We start from the raw sequence: 15,067 nt of genomic DNA on the forward strand, positions 1-15,067 counted from the left end.
TAGGTAAACAAAATCTAACAAAGAGTTAGTAACTAAAATACTAAGATCCCTACCAAAGGAATGGGATCCTAAAGTCACTGCAATCCTTTAAGCTAAAGATCTTTCAAGAATGGGTCTTGAAGATTTAATTGGATCCTTAATAATTCATGAAATGATTACAAAAAGGATGGCACAATAAGAGCAAACAACCAAAAAGAAGACACTAAGAAAAAGGGAATTTCTTTTAAAGCAAGAATTGAAAGTAAAGAAGAAAGTGAGGACGATGACCTAGCCCTCTTCACTAGAAGATTCAAAAAGTTACTCAATTTTAAGAAAAGGAGGAAGTACAAGCCGAATAAGAAGACCTACCAAGAAGGAAGATGTAAGAAAAAAATAAGATGCTACAAGTGCAGAAAATTTGGGCACATAAGGCTCAATTTCCTTCTAAACAAAATCGAAGAGAAGTATAAGAAGAAAAGAAATGATGGCAAGAAATATATCTGCACGGCTTAGGATATGTAAAGGAAGCGGCTCATCCGATAATGACTCAAGCGGCAATGAAGAAGATTACCTATGCTTCATGGGTCTTGCCCAGGATACCAACACATCTGAGGTATGTGATTTTGATGATTTAGATTCTTTGCATTCTCTAATGATGAATTGTTAATTGCCTATGAACTCTAACGATGAATTGTTAATTGCCTATGAAAAACTTCATAAAAATTTGGAATTGCAAATCTCAAAGAATTAAGACGATGAAGAAACTTTACAAAACATAACTAGAAATTTTAGTATGTTAAAGAAGGCACTACAACAAAACTAGGCTTTCCCTACGGAAAAATCCGTAGGAAAAAGTGTAAAAATCCGTAAGGACAAACCTTTCCCTACGGATTTTGTTGTTCCCTCCTTCCGTAGTGTAGGTGGGGGTAGGGAAAGCCTTTTCCCTAAAGATTTTATGTTCCGTAGGGATAAAGTACTTATACCTACAGAATAATCCGTAGGGGAAGTGTTGAACATTCCCTACGGATATTCATAACTATGTAGGTAAAGGTGTGGTTATGCCTACTAAATATCCAGAAAATCCGTAGGGATAATGTGTTTTTCCCTATGGTGTTTCATAAAATCCGTAGTTAAAATGGTGTTTCTCCATACGGAATGTCTAAAAACTGTAGGTAAAAGGTTTTTTCCAATTAGTTTTTCTTACTAAAATTTAAAAAACTGTAGGGTAAAGAGGGATTTCCCTACGGATTGGTAAAAAGCAAGTAGGCAAAAGGAGTTTTTCCCTACATATTTTCAGGAAAAAAGTAGGAAAAAGGCACTTTTCCCTACAGACAAGTTAAACTCAGCCGTAGATAAAAGGTTCTTTCCCTGCATAAATGCAAAATAAAATCTGTAGGGATAGACTTTTCAATTTTTTTTTTAAAATCCATTATAAATAACCATTTCCTATGACCTATAATACCTGTACTTTCCACAAACAATCTAAACATATTATCAAAATTTCTATTATAACACCCATTTCCCACAACATATAAAAAAAAAGTTATCTAAATTTAGAATATTTATGAATTCACGATTCGTCCATAGCTAACATCTTATAATTGTTCCATCAACAAAATACTACAATGTTACGAACCACATATCAAAATAAAATACTATATTATTCCCATCCACATCAAAACAAAGTGCCCAACCACATCAAAACAAAATAGTAGCTACATTATTCCCAACCATATCAAAACAAAATATTATATTGGTCAACATTCTTTATCTTCTCCTCTCTTCATCATCTTCTTCATCTCCTCTTCATCATCTCCTCAATTCCCATTATCATTTGCGATTTAACAATTTAACCTACAAACACATACCATGTATAAATTAATGATAAATGAACAGATGCATATAAAGTAAACCCATTTTAAGAATTTAAATTGCCTTTCAAAATAAATTATACACTTACAATTGCACGAGGCCAAGCAACATTACTTCCTAAGACATCGCCGACGACTTGAAGTTTTCCATTCGATCTTGGCAACTTTGCTTTTCGGGATATACCTCTATTGATCGTTACTTCACACCATCCCTCACCCAATTTTTCCCCCTACAATTTGGTTGGGATCTTCACTTTTGAGGAACCCTTTTGCCACAGCATAGCCTTCAAAATTCATCAACTTACAGGGAATACATACATGAATCTGAAAACAATTAAGTCGTAAATATGGTGCCCATAAGAACTTCATTCATTCACTAATAAGAACTACCATATATTTAAACTTGGACAACAAAAAATATAAATACCTGGTTATTACGATCCTTAGTTTGAAGTGAAGCACGAGGAGTCTTAGCAGCAACATGAGTGTTATGCTGAATCTGAAAATAATTAAATCATAAATATAGTGCCCATAAGAACTTCATTTATTCACTAATAAGATCTATATCATGTACTTAAACTTGCACCCAAAAAAAATATAAATACCTGGTTATTACGAGCCTTAGTCTGAGGTGAAGAACGAGGAGTCTTAGCAGCAACAGGAGCAGTATGCTAAATTTGAAAACAATTAAATCATAAATATGGTGCACATAAGAACTTCATTCATTCACTAATAAGAACTATCATGTACTTAAACTTGCATAACAAAAAAAATATAAATACCTGGTTATTACGAGCCTTAGTCTGAGGTGAAGAACGAGGAGTCTTAGCAGCAACAGGAGCGGTATGCTGAATCTGAAAATAATTAAATCATAAATATGGTGCTCATAAGAACTTCATTCAATCACTAATAAGAACTATCATGTACTTAAACTTGCACAACAAAAAATATAAATACCTGGTTATTACGAGCCTTAGTCTGAGGTGAAGCACTAGGAGTGTGAGCACCAACAAGAGTGGTATGCTGAGCAATATGAACATGAAGATTGGTAGGAAGAGCAATTGGAGAATTAGTAGTAGCAGCAACAAAAAGAGGCCTTTGAAGAACAGAGGGAATACTAGAATCAATAGGAGCGGAAAGGGGAGCAACGTGAGTAGGAAGAACAATATGAGGAGTAATAGGAGGACTGCCCATAACATTAGGCTAATCAATGCGACTTGCAACAGACGAGTGCACTTGATTCGGTGAATTATGTTCCCCTCCAATAATACCCTACCATTAATTAATAAAAAAATCATACATTTGTATGCCATATACATAAAACAAATATATATATATATATATATATATAGAGAGAGAGAGAGAGAGAGAGAGAATAGAGTTCCTAAGGTGTCACCTCACATAGCTTATATGAGGTGGCGCTCACAAAACATAAAGGGCCAACATTTTTGGGGTGATCCAAACCATTCATATGAAAAGCCCTTACATGGATATGGTGCCTACAAAAAATCAGGTCCATAGGATCATCCTAACCTTTTCATTTATGGAGGTTAAAAATGGGCAGATTTATGGAGGTTTATACCTATCCATTTCAACCTCCACAAATGGAAGGGTTAGGATGATCCTATGAAGTTGATTTTTTGGACACACCCTATCTATGTGAGGGCGTATCAAATGAATGCTTTGGATCATCCAAACAAAGTGGGCCCCTTATGTTTTTAAGCGCCACCTCATATAAGCTATATGAGGTGACACCTTAGGAACTCTATTCTCTCTCTCTCTCTCTCTCTCTCTCTCTCTCTCTCTATATATATATATATATATATATATATATATATATATATATATATAATCAAATGAACTTTACTGTAGCATCCAACCCCAAAATCATTTTTAAAAAATCCAAAGCTTTGTTAAGGTCAGCTCTACAATCAAACTCTATTTTCATTTACTCTAAACAGAATTTGATTTCAGGCATATATATACCATTTCTCAAGGAAAAAAACAATAAATAAAACCTTACCTGATCGATTTCCTCTTTAGCTTCGATCTCACTTTTTCCCCTTCGAAATCAAAGATCTCTGATGGAATAGCTGATGTATAAACCTAATACTTCCTCGCTTCTTCCTTCACTTTTGGATTCTTTTACAAAGGGGATTTTCGCTCAATTGATTGTAGCAAACACAAATCAGTGGTTTAATGGCCAAAGAAATGCAAAAACTAAGGTCTCTAAGCTAAAAAAAATCTACAAATCTCAGGTTTGAAGAGGTAAAATAAGGTTTTTAAACTTAAAGTATAAAGAAGCAAGAGAGTAGAACAAATTGCAGAGAAAAGGAACTACAACACCTCAACTGGAGATTCAAGCCGGAGATTATGAAGAAAATGACTAATGAATTAGGGTTAAAGTTCTAAGCAAAAGCCCTCTCTTTTCTCTTCTTAAAGATCTAAGAAAAAAACCTAGCTTCCTTGAGAAGATCCCCAAATGAGAGGCCAAACTCTCTATTTATAGGCTTTTGGTCCTAATTTTTACTCTCCACCAGTTTACTTGGACAACCCACTATTATACATTCATTTGTTTTGGATGAGAAAGGGTGGTCCATGGAAAAGTTTCAGCAAAACATAAATGATAAATTCGCGCCCCTTTAAGTTACCGAGGGACAACCCTACGCTGCAATACACACTAACTGGACCACCCCTAAACTGGTTAAGCCACCCCCCTTCGGCTCCACTATACTACACTATGCCACAAATTACACTTGTTCACTAAGCAAACCTCCACGGATTTCGATGAAATTTTGTGGAGACTTAAATGGGACCCTAATCTACACTAGGAAGAAATTTGGGACACTAAATCATAAATTTGGAAGGTTTTTAATCAAATCAAGTGTATAAGGGTTCGATCAAAATGGGTTGTCTACAAATATTTACAGTTTTGCCGCCAAACGGTAATATCTTTGCTTGGGCTATTTATACCCCCAAACGGTCAAAATGGAGTGCCTCTTAAAAGATTATTTATGAAACGCTAGTACTTTTACTCTTGAAATCAAAAGGATTCTTCATCTTCCTCTTGAAGCATTAACTTGTGCATTTACTTCTTGTCAAGAGGCACTCCATAGGACTTTGATTGTAAGCTTTGAGTGTTTGTATTAGCCTTTAAGAGGCTTGAGAGCTTTCATTTTATATTTTCTTCTTGTAATTGCGAAGAGGAGTTACACCCTTAGAGGGGGTGTGCGAAGAGGGTTGACGCCCTTTGAGGCGGTTCTTGCAAAGAGGGTTTATTCCCTTGGAGTCAGTATTCATTATAAAGCCTAGAGATTCGGAGTGCGAAATCTCATCATAGTGAATAAAAATTTCAAGGAAAGACCAAGTACTTGGGTAGTGGAGTAGGTCCTTTTGTGACCAAACTACTATAGAAATCCTTGTGTGGTCTCTTCACTCTCATCCTCCTTGTTGTGGTGATTGGTAATCTACTTCCTTTCTCTTGCAATTTCAATTCAACAAGGACTACAATAATCTAGAATTAATTTCACACACGCTTGTACTTTAAGCAGAATTTCAAATTACCCAATTCGCCCCCCTCTTGAGTTGCCCTTTGGGATTTCAATTGGTATCTACTAAGAGATTTTCTTTAATTGAAATCTAAAAGAGAAAACATCCATGGCAACCTTATCTTCTTCTTCCTCTTCACAATACCTTGAGGGTCAATCCTCATCTCGGCCACCATACTTCAATGGGTCCAACTGTGGATGTTGGAAGGCTCGGATGAAGATTTATCTAAAGGGCCAAGAATTTGGCATTTGGAAGATCATTGAAAAGGGATATACCGAACCAACCACCAATAGTGAAACTTGAAAAGACTCCGAAAAAGGTCCAATTCACTATGAATTATAAGGCAATGAATTCCCTCATTTGCGCTCTCTCTCCGGAAGAGTTTAAGAGGGTTTCCACCTTTAAGACTGCAAAAGAAATTTGGGATACACTTGAAGTAACCTATGAAGCAACCACTCAAGTGAAGAAAACCAAAATTAATCTACTACTTAGTGATCTACAAGCTTTCAAAATGAAACCGGGTGAGTCTGTCACCAAAATGTATACTAGATTTACTAACATCATGAATGAGTTGAAAGGCCTAGGTAAAGTTTTTTCAAATGAAGAAATGGTCAACAAAATCCTTCGGTAACTTCCAAATACTTGAGATCCCAAGACAACCGCCATTGAAGAAGCAAAAAACTTGGACACTATGAAATTGGAGGAGCTAGTGGGATCCCTCATTACATTTGAATTGAAGATGAAGAAAAGAGAGACAGAAGAGGAAGAGGCTCCAAGAGAAGACCAAAGGATGAAGAGCATAGCCTTCAAGGCTCAAGATAATGGAAGTGGAAGTGAAAATGAAAAGGAGAATCTCAAGGCTCTGAGAGAGGATATCTCTCTCCTCAGAAGGAAGTTCAAAAAATTCACAAGGAACAATATAAGGGACTTTCAAAAGGAGAAGAGTTCTACAAGAGATAAGAAAGAAGAGGAGGAAGATAATAACGAATTAAGATGCTTTCAATGTCACAAGCTTGGACATGTAAGATCCGATTGTCCACTCAAGAAGCTTGATGACAAGTTTATAAAGAGAAGAGAGAAAGACAAGAATAAGAGCTTCAATCCAACCTATAATGGGCTCAGCTGCTCATCTAGAAGTGAAGAAAGTGATGGCGAAGTCTCCCACATATGTCTCATGGGAATTCAAGAAGATGGATCACCTAAAGAGGTACATTCTCTATCCACTCTTTATGTAGAAATTAATGATGAAGATGGAAATATTTTCTTTACTTATGATGACTTGTATGATGCTTGTGAGAAATTTTAAGAAGCATACATTCTTAAAGTTTCCAAAAACATCAAAATTACAAAGGAAATAGAAAAGTTAAATCAAGAACCTGATAGGTTTAAAAAGGAATGCAATGCTCTTACTTGTATAGTCAATGAAAACAAGACCTTGATAGACAAAGTAAAAAATCTTGAATGTTAAATCAAGAATTTCTAAGAGAAAATCAAGAAATCTATTTAAATATTAAAAAATTGTATTTGGAAAACAAATAATTAAAGTGGAAAAATGAAAACTCTCACTTAAATTCAAGTGTGGGAAGAGTAAACAAGATGAAATACTTGATATGAAGATCTCTTATGAGAAGACTGGTCTTGGTTACCAACCCTCTCAAAAGAAACCTTCATATAAGAAAGACACCCACAAGTCACATATTTCTTTTGTAAAGGCTAGCACATCAAACTCCCATTCAAATCATCATGTTAGCCCTAGATCATTTACTCCACTTGTTATTATTGTGGCAATCTTGTTCGTGTCAAGTACTCTTAAAGAATTAGAAAATCAAACAAATATGTGTGGGTAGTTAAGAGCAACATTTATGGCACTAATCCTAAAGGACCCAAAGAAATTTGGGTACCTAAGCCCAAGACTTGACTCTTTATTCTGTAGGTATGCTTGAGTAGCAATTCCACATTGGACAAATGGTACCTTGATAGCGGATGCTCAAGGCATATGACCTTTGATCCCTCCAAATTTTCTTCGCTCAACATGGAAGATCAAGGAAATGTCACATTTGGAAACAATGCCAAAGGTAAAATAATTGGAGAAGGTACAATTAAATTTAAAGGTATTACTATTAGACATATATTGCTTGTTGATTGGCTTAGACATAATTTACTTAGCATAAGCCAACTATGTGATAATGGTAATGAAGTACTATTCAAAAATGACAAATGCATTGTTAGAACTGCAAATGATAATAAAATTGAATTTGTAGCAACTAAAGATGGAAATATCTATACTTTTATGCTTGAGGAACTTACATGTCAAAATGTTACTTGTCTTGCATCTTTTGAAAATAATACATGAAGACTAGGGCATTCTAGTATGAAAATCATTCCTAAAATCTCTAGGAAGGACATTGTAGACGGTCTACCTAAACTCAATTATCTTCAGAACCACATATGTAGAGCATGTCAACTTGGAAAACAAGCAAAAGACTCATTTCAACCTAAGAACATCATCTCCACATCTAGACCATTACAACTTCTTCACATGCATCTATTCGGTCCTATGAAGACATGTAGTTTTGGTGGAAAACATATGTCTTTGTAGTGGTGGATGACTATTCTAGGTTCACTTGGGTTCTATTCCTTGCTTCTAAGAAATAAACATTTTGAGAATTCTACAAATTGTGTAGATATAGGGTGTTGATGGGACATAAATACGGGGGGACCCTTAAATCTCACCACGTGTCGCCCATGCGGCGGAGGAATCTAATCATGGTTAGGAAGGATATTAATACACGATAAGACCATGTGATTCTGCCACGTGTCACCTCCCCTCCTCCAAAAGCTTCATCATCACAATTATGGGCAAGATTACACAACAAAACCACGCGCGCCGTCGAACCAGGGGGGCAGCCCAATCCAACGAAAGAAGGTTCTCTCTGAAATGATAAGAAAGTCCATGTGACGCCCCTTAAAGAAGGTTTGCATGCAAGGTCGAAGTATAAATACACTATTAAGTCTCTAAGGAATGAGGCTGGAGAAAAAGGAGGAGACCGGAGGAAAAGAAGAGGGCACTAGATCCCACCCTATCCCTCCTCGAGGCCGTCCGAAGGAAGGAAGCTACCCTAAAAATTGAGGCAACATCAAAGGAAGTTCGGGGTTTGTTACTGAGGTTTGCCGACCCTAAGTAAGAAAGGGGAGAGACGCGCTGGACGCCTGAATCCCATCCCCCCCCCCCATTTTTTTTCTTTCTGTTCGTTGCCTCCGACTCGCCCACCCAGTTACCAGAGAAAGAACCCGCATGGTTGGTCTTGGTAAACCTGATTATACCTCAGTCATTTCTTGTTGTTCATTATATTGTTGGTCCAGAATCTGACTTGGGTGTCGAAGTGGTCGTCCGGGACCCACCCCGGACCTCCCTGGCCCCTCTATTTGTGATTGCAGACCCCAGCGGAGGCTCTCTACCCACCGCGCGATCGCAGACCCGGATTCCGGCGCCATCATGTGTCACATTAAACAAATAAGAAGTGATCATGGCACTGAATTTGAAAACCATCTATTTGAGGAATATTGCATTGAACTGGGTATAGATCATAACTTCTCAACCCTTAGGACCCCTCAACAAAATAGTGTAGCAGAAATAAAGAATAGGGTCTTACAAGAAATGGCTATGGCACTACTTCATGATAACGATATATCTAGACATTTTTTTGGCAGAAGCTGTGAATACAGCTTATCATGTAATAAATAGAGTACTAATAAGACCCCATACTTAGCAAGACAACATATGAGCTTTGGAATGGAAGAAAACCCAACATTAGCTACTTTAGAATTTTTCGATGTAAATGTTATATTCTAATATTAAAGATAATCTTCATAAATTTGATCCAAAAGCAGATGAAGGAATATTTTTAGGGTATTCAACTAGAAGCAAATCCTATAGGGTGTTCAATCAAACAACCTTGACAGTAGAAGAAGCTATACATGTAAAATTTGATGAACAAAATGAAGATAAATGGGTGACGGTAAACCTAGATGTGAAAGATGAGTCTCACCCTATGGCATGTGAAAAGAACACCACCACCTTAATTAATCCATTGGAAAACCTAAACATTGAAGGTGAATCGACTGGAGATAAAGAGAATGAGGGAGAAGATCCAAAAGGAATGAAGATCATTGCAAGCCATCCCTCTACTCAAATCATTGGTGAAGCATCACAAGGAGTTAGGACTATGTCTCATTTTAGAACTGTTTGTGGTCATTTAGCATCTATCCCTCAAATTGAACCTAAGTCCATTATAGAAGCAGAAAAGGATGAATGCAAGAAGAGCTAAATCAATTTGAAAGCAATAAAGTATGGCAATTAGTGCCCAGGCCAAAAGATCATCCTGTGATTGGAACTAGATGGGTCTATAGAAACAAATTGGATGAATGAGGAGATATTCAAAGAAATAAGGCCCGTTTAGTGGCCCAAGGTTACAACCAAGAAGAGGGAATTGATGATGATGCTACTTTTGCCCCAGTAGCCCAATTGGAGTCCATTAGAATGCTTCTTACATATGCATGTAATAGATGATTCAAGTTATATCAAATGGATGTCAAAAGTGCATTTCTAAATGGATATATTATGGAGGAGGTGTATGTTGAGCAATGTCCTGATTGGAAGACTTCAAGCACCCAGACCATGTCTGTAAGTTGGACAAACCCCTCTATGGTTTAAAGCAAGCTCCTAGAGCTTCTTATGAAAGGCTTAGTTCATTCTTATTAGACAAATGATTTGAAATGGAAAAGTTGATAAAACTTTGTTTATCAAAATGAATGGTGAAGACATACTCATTGTGCAAATTTATGTAGATGACACCATTTTTTGGGTCAGCTAAAGATAGTATGTGTGAATAATTCTGCAAATGCTTGCAAAATGAATTTGAAATAAGCATGATGGGAGAACTCAAGTATTTTCTTGGTCTACAAATCCACCAATTAATAAATGGAATCCTTATAAACCAAGAAAATTATACAAAAGAACTGCTAAAAAATGAATTTGTCCCAAAGTAAAACCCAAAAGCTCGTTTTTACACGACACCTGCCATTTACAGCACAACCAAAAAGCCCTTTTTACACGGCATTCACCCAAACTTTAACTTCGAGTAAAAAACATACAAAAATTGCGTACACCATTTCAAAAGACTGAATTAGGTTCATTGAATTCTCTTGCCTCAAGGAGTCCAACGGATATGACCGTGCTCGATTTGGAGTCCAAATGAAGGAGTTATGGTATTTCAAAGTTCCTAAAACTCGCAAAAAATCTTAAAAACCCGATTTCGGACACAGCAAAATTGCACACACCATTTCAAAGCATGAAATTAGGTTCATTGGATTCTCCTTGCAACAAGGAGTCCAACAGATCTGACCGCGCGCGATTTGGAATCCAAACGAAGGAGTTGTGGCCCACTGAAGCTCCCAAAAATCCCTGAAAATACCCAGAATACCCCCAACCGACCTATTGGTTTCCCACTAATCGGGATTTGCGATTTGCAAATCGCAAATTGATATTTGGGTTTGAACCCTATATATAGTGGGGTAAGTGTAAAAATCTGATTCTAACCGATTCAGAATCCGATTTGTAGTAACCAATTTGTAGTAAAAAAAAACTTTGGTTTTTTCGTTTTCCGTTCGTTTCAAGAATACTTTCCGCAAAACCCTAGGTTTCTTTTTCAAAGGCGAGAGAAAGGTAGATAAATACTAGAGGTGCTTACACTAGGTGTTGGCATTCTATCGAATTTCCGAGGATTCGGAGAGATACCTCTCAACTAGCGTCATTGTTATGCCGAATTCCGAAGAACTCGAGGCTACACTGCTCAACTAGTGCCGTTGTTCCTAGCTTTCCGCATTTCTGTTATAAAACCCGGTGTAGGGCGGTTATAGGGTTTGGGGTTCCTCTTGCCCCAAATCTTATAGTGTAAATCCTATACCTCTTTTTTTAAATAGGGTTACGTTCCCTTTCCTTATCCCGCAACTCTGTCTCTGGTCCTACCATAGACAAAAGAGATAGAGGGCTCGAGGCGAGAGCCCTACGCTCCGACATTGTTGGACAAACTGGAGGGAACTGAAACCCACATTTTCTTTCCTTTCCCCGTTTTAATTATCCCGATTGAGGCGGACGCTACGTGATTCAGGAATAATCCCTCAAGACCCAAACCACGCAGTACACACCCCTATTTCGGATAATATCAACCGATTTCCTTGTAAATCCACGCATTTTTCAAAATAGGAACTAAGCTTAATCGCAATAAAGGATAAAAAGCCAAAGTTTTTGACAAAATTCTTTAGAAAAGTCAAGTCAAGAGAGCGGGTTTACCCGGGCATGAAGAGTGCCTAACACCTTCCTCGAATGTAACCATATCCCTTGCTTAGATTTTTGTAAAGATTATGCCTTAAACAGCAGAGCAAAATTACGGGCTCTAGGCCCTGACCTAGACACTGATTGCTCTTCTTATGAAATTCGGATCTTTATCCCTAATTCATCGGAAAAGCAGACACGGGTCCTAGGCCTTAACCTAGGTGGCGACTCTAAAAAATTCTCTTTTGAGTAGAATTGTGACCTCGGTCCCAAGTTCACAGAAAATCACAGACTACACGCTCGCACGAGCAGCATGACCTCCCCTGCGACCCAGCACCACATATGGCTTTAGGTCATTCTATTGATGTGAGACTTGCACTCGTGGGCAATCTCTTGATTTCTAACCAAATCAATGGATCTGATCAGTCAATATGCATTGGACAGTTAGATCATCAGATGACTATGATTTTTAACTGCCTATCTAAGTGGTGGCCAAAAAACCGCATAGTTTAGATCATCTAAATATATGGGCTCCACTTGCAATTTTTTCGCTAGTATTTTTTCTTTAGAAATAATTGCTCGAGGTTTATAAGCCGAAATTTTTCGCTAGTATTTTTCCCTTTTTTGGCTTTCCAAAAATGTGAACCTGAAATTTAAATTGTGCGACATGTAAAGGTCCCATCACCTCACCCACTATGACGCATGATTACTGTGGACGAAACCGTGAGCGCTTGGCCACTTTAGAAAAAGTAAGTGACTTTGACAAGCATACCCCTACGTCTTCTTTTTGGTAATTTAAAATTTTTAATATCTCTTTTAATTGAAAAGACTACTATGCCCGGAATCCACCAAATGGGAAGTACCGTATGCGGTGAGAAATGGTTTACTAGAGTGCGATCTCATTGTAATTCAATGAGGCACCCTCTATTTATAGCAGGCCCCACCATTGTGGCGCCTTATTAAAACATTTTCTTTGCAGATCATTATGCCCATACAAAATTTTTGTAATATTAATAAAAGGGATTTGCTAGCGTCCATCGCAGCCACATAGGCTCACTTTTCAGCAGATTTTGTCTTCATCACAAGGTGGCTGCTTTGACATGCAACAGACCATCGTGAAATGCCTTTTGCAATGGATGCTAGCAAATCCCTTAATAAAAATAGTATAGGTGGAGGCCACCACCCTCTAAAAGATACAAACTAATCATCCTCCCTCCTTGTGGACGATACCTTTCAAATCTCTTTCAATTGATGATCTCAACCGTTTGATTAGTGGAGATTTTTTCTATTTGAACACCAATAATCAAATGGTTAAAATTGTTGTAATGAGGAGATTTTTAGTAGACAATTCATCCATCATGGGGCCTAACAGGTGACCGGTGTAGATCTAACTTTAGTTTTTGGGTACTGAATTGGACTTTCTATCTATTTAATCTATGGTGGGCCATATGAAAAAAATTGAATCAATATGATATATTCACTCCTTTTCTTCACCGAGATACCCTCATGTAGTGTAAAAGAGTAGTCATAAATACACTAAAGGGGCCAGTGAAGCAGGGGGAATATATCACTTCCCCAATTAGGATCCTCATCATCAAATTAGCTTGAACCATAATCAATTTTTTGGCAATTTTTTCTTTATCTACGAAGGGCCTGCTAGATGGATGGTTTGGATAATTAGATTCACCCACATAACCACACCAATAAAAACCATATATATTCCTCAAAATGTCAAAAGGACAGGAAAATAGGAGAAATTATATGGTGCCCAAGCGTCAAGTCCTATGTAGGCGGTACGTCAAAAGTACAACCCTTGATATTTGATGCAAAGCTCAAGTCTTATGCAGGCGGTACGTCAAAAGTACATCCCTTGATATTTGATGCAAGCCCAGCCTCTTAAAAAGTGGACTGATGTTAGATCAAATACCAAGGGCAGTACCGCCCACTAGGGGTGGACATGGTTCTGGTTCGAACCGAGAAATCGAACCAACTGGGACATTTGGTTCGGTTCGGTTCGGTTCCATTTCTATATGGTTCAGTTACGATTCAGAAATTCGGGAATCGGTGCAAATTCGGTTCGGTTCTGGGTTTGGGATCCCGAAACCGAGAACCGAATTAGTTTAATGTGATTTTTGCTTTGGATATTGGGGCATGTTTGCTTTGGATATTAGGGCCTGATTATTTCCCAAATTTGTAGTTCATGGCTTCATGCATTGCCAAAATTTGTGCATGATTATCCCACATGGTTGTACTTCTTCATACTTCATATAAGTTTTGCATTGCCCAAATTTGTGCTTGTTACTGTTACTGTTAGTGCTGGTAATTCATATATAAACAGGGCCATTGGTGAAGGTTGGGTAAACTCAGAACCGAACCAAATCGATTATATATGGATCTAGTTCGGTTTCACACATATATGGTTCGGTTCTGGGTTTAGCCCAAAACCAAACCGAACCATGTCCACCCCTACCGCCCACACAGGTCTTGACGGTCGGGTTACCATATAAAAACTCGAAAAATAAATATCTTTACAGAATAAAATGAGGAATGATAAACTGAAAGGTGCCCTTTAAAAAACCAGCTACAAGGGCGTCCCCATTGGTCCATAACAAACTACATTTAAAACATCACATAACACTATTAAAATGGGGTAATTGCTAGCGTCCATCGCAGAAGGCATTTCACCGATGGTCTATTGCACTAGCCACCTCATGAATGAAGACAAAATTTATTGAAAAAGTGAGCCTATGTGGCTGCTCTCACATGCAACAGACCATCTGCGAAATGCCTTCCGCGATGGACGCTAGCAAAATATCCCTTATAATGGTGCAGAAATAGATAGCATTAAAGGTACAATAAATGAACTTTGTTATGAAGGACCAATGAAGGCGCCCTTGTAGATGGATTTTTGCGAGGGCGGCCTTCAGTTTATCAATCCTCAAGAAATAAATCAACGTTTGAAAATCAAGGGTCATTTAAGTCATTGAATAAACCCTAAACCAAAAACAAAAACTAAGCTAAGGACACAAATGTAATTCTATTAAAGTTTAAGGGCATAATTTCTTATTGTTGTCACGTTCATTTCTCTCAATAAAAAGTCTCCTTATCCTCCATGCCATATCTCATTTCTCTCTTTTAGGTTTTGGCATTTTCATTGCATTGAAAGAAAGAAAAAAAATGGCAAGAAAGTTCTTCGTTGGGGGCAACTGGAAATGCGTAAACTCCCTTTTCTTCTTTAATTTGCTCGAAAATTTCCACTTTTTAGATCTTTATCTGTTAGATCTGTTTGTTTTGTGTCACAATCGTGTGTTTTCGATTCGAAAAATCAATGAAA

At 37.5% G+C, this 15,067-nt stretch overlaps 1 protein-coding gene across 1 annotated transcript in view; it reads left to right on the forward strand.

The window, feature by feature from the left end:
• The first annotated feature begins 14,812 nt into the window (after nt 1–14,812).
• The window catches only part of TPI (triosephosphate isomerase), a 39,331-nt gene continuing 39,076 nt past the window's right edge, over nt 14,813–15,067 (forward strand). The window contains exon 1 of the mRNA XM_077376604.1: nt 14,813–14,949. Coding sequence (XP_077232719.1) covers nt 14,911–14,949 — 39 coding nt within the window. The 5' untranslated portion in view covers nt 14,813–14,910. The remainder of the gene's footprint in view (nt 14,950–15,067) is intronic.

The sequence above is a fragment of the Tasmannia lanceolata genome, unplaced genomic scaffold (assembly GCF_043159265.1).
Source record: "Tasmannia lanceolata isolate RefF3 unplaced genomic scaffold, GAP_Taslan_0.1 ptg000002l, whole genome shotgun sequence".
Taxonomy (NCBI): Eukaryota; Viridiplantae; Streptophyta; class Magnoliopsida; order Canellales; family Winteraceae; genus Tasmannia; species Tasmannia lanceolata.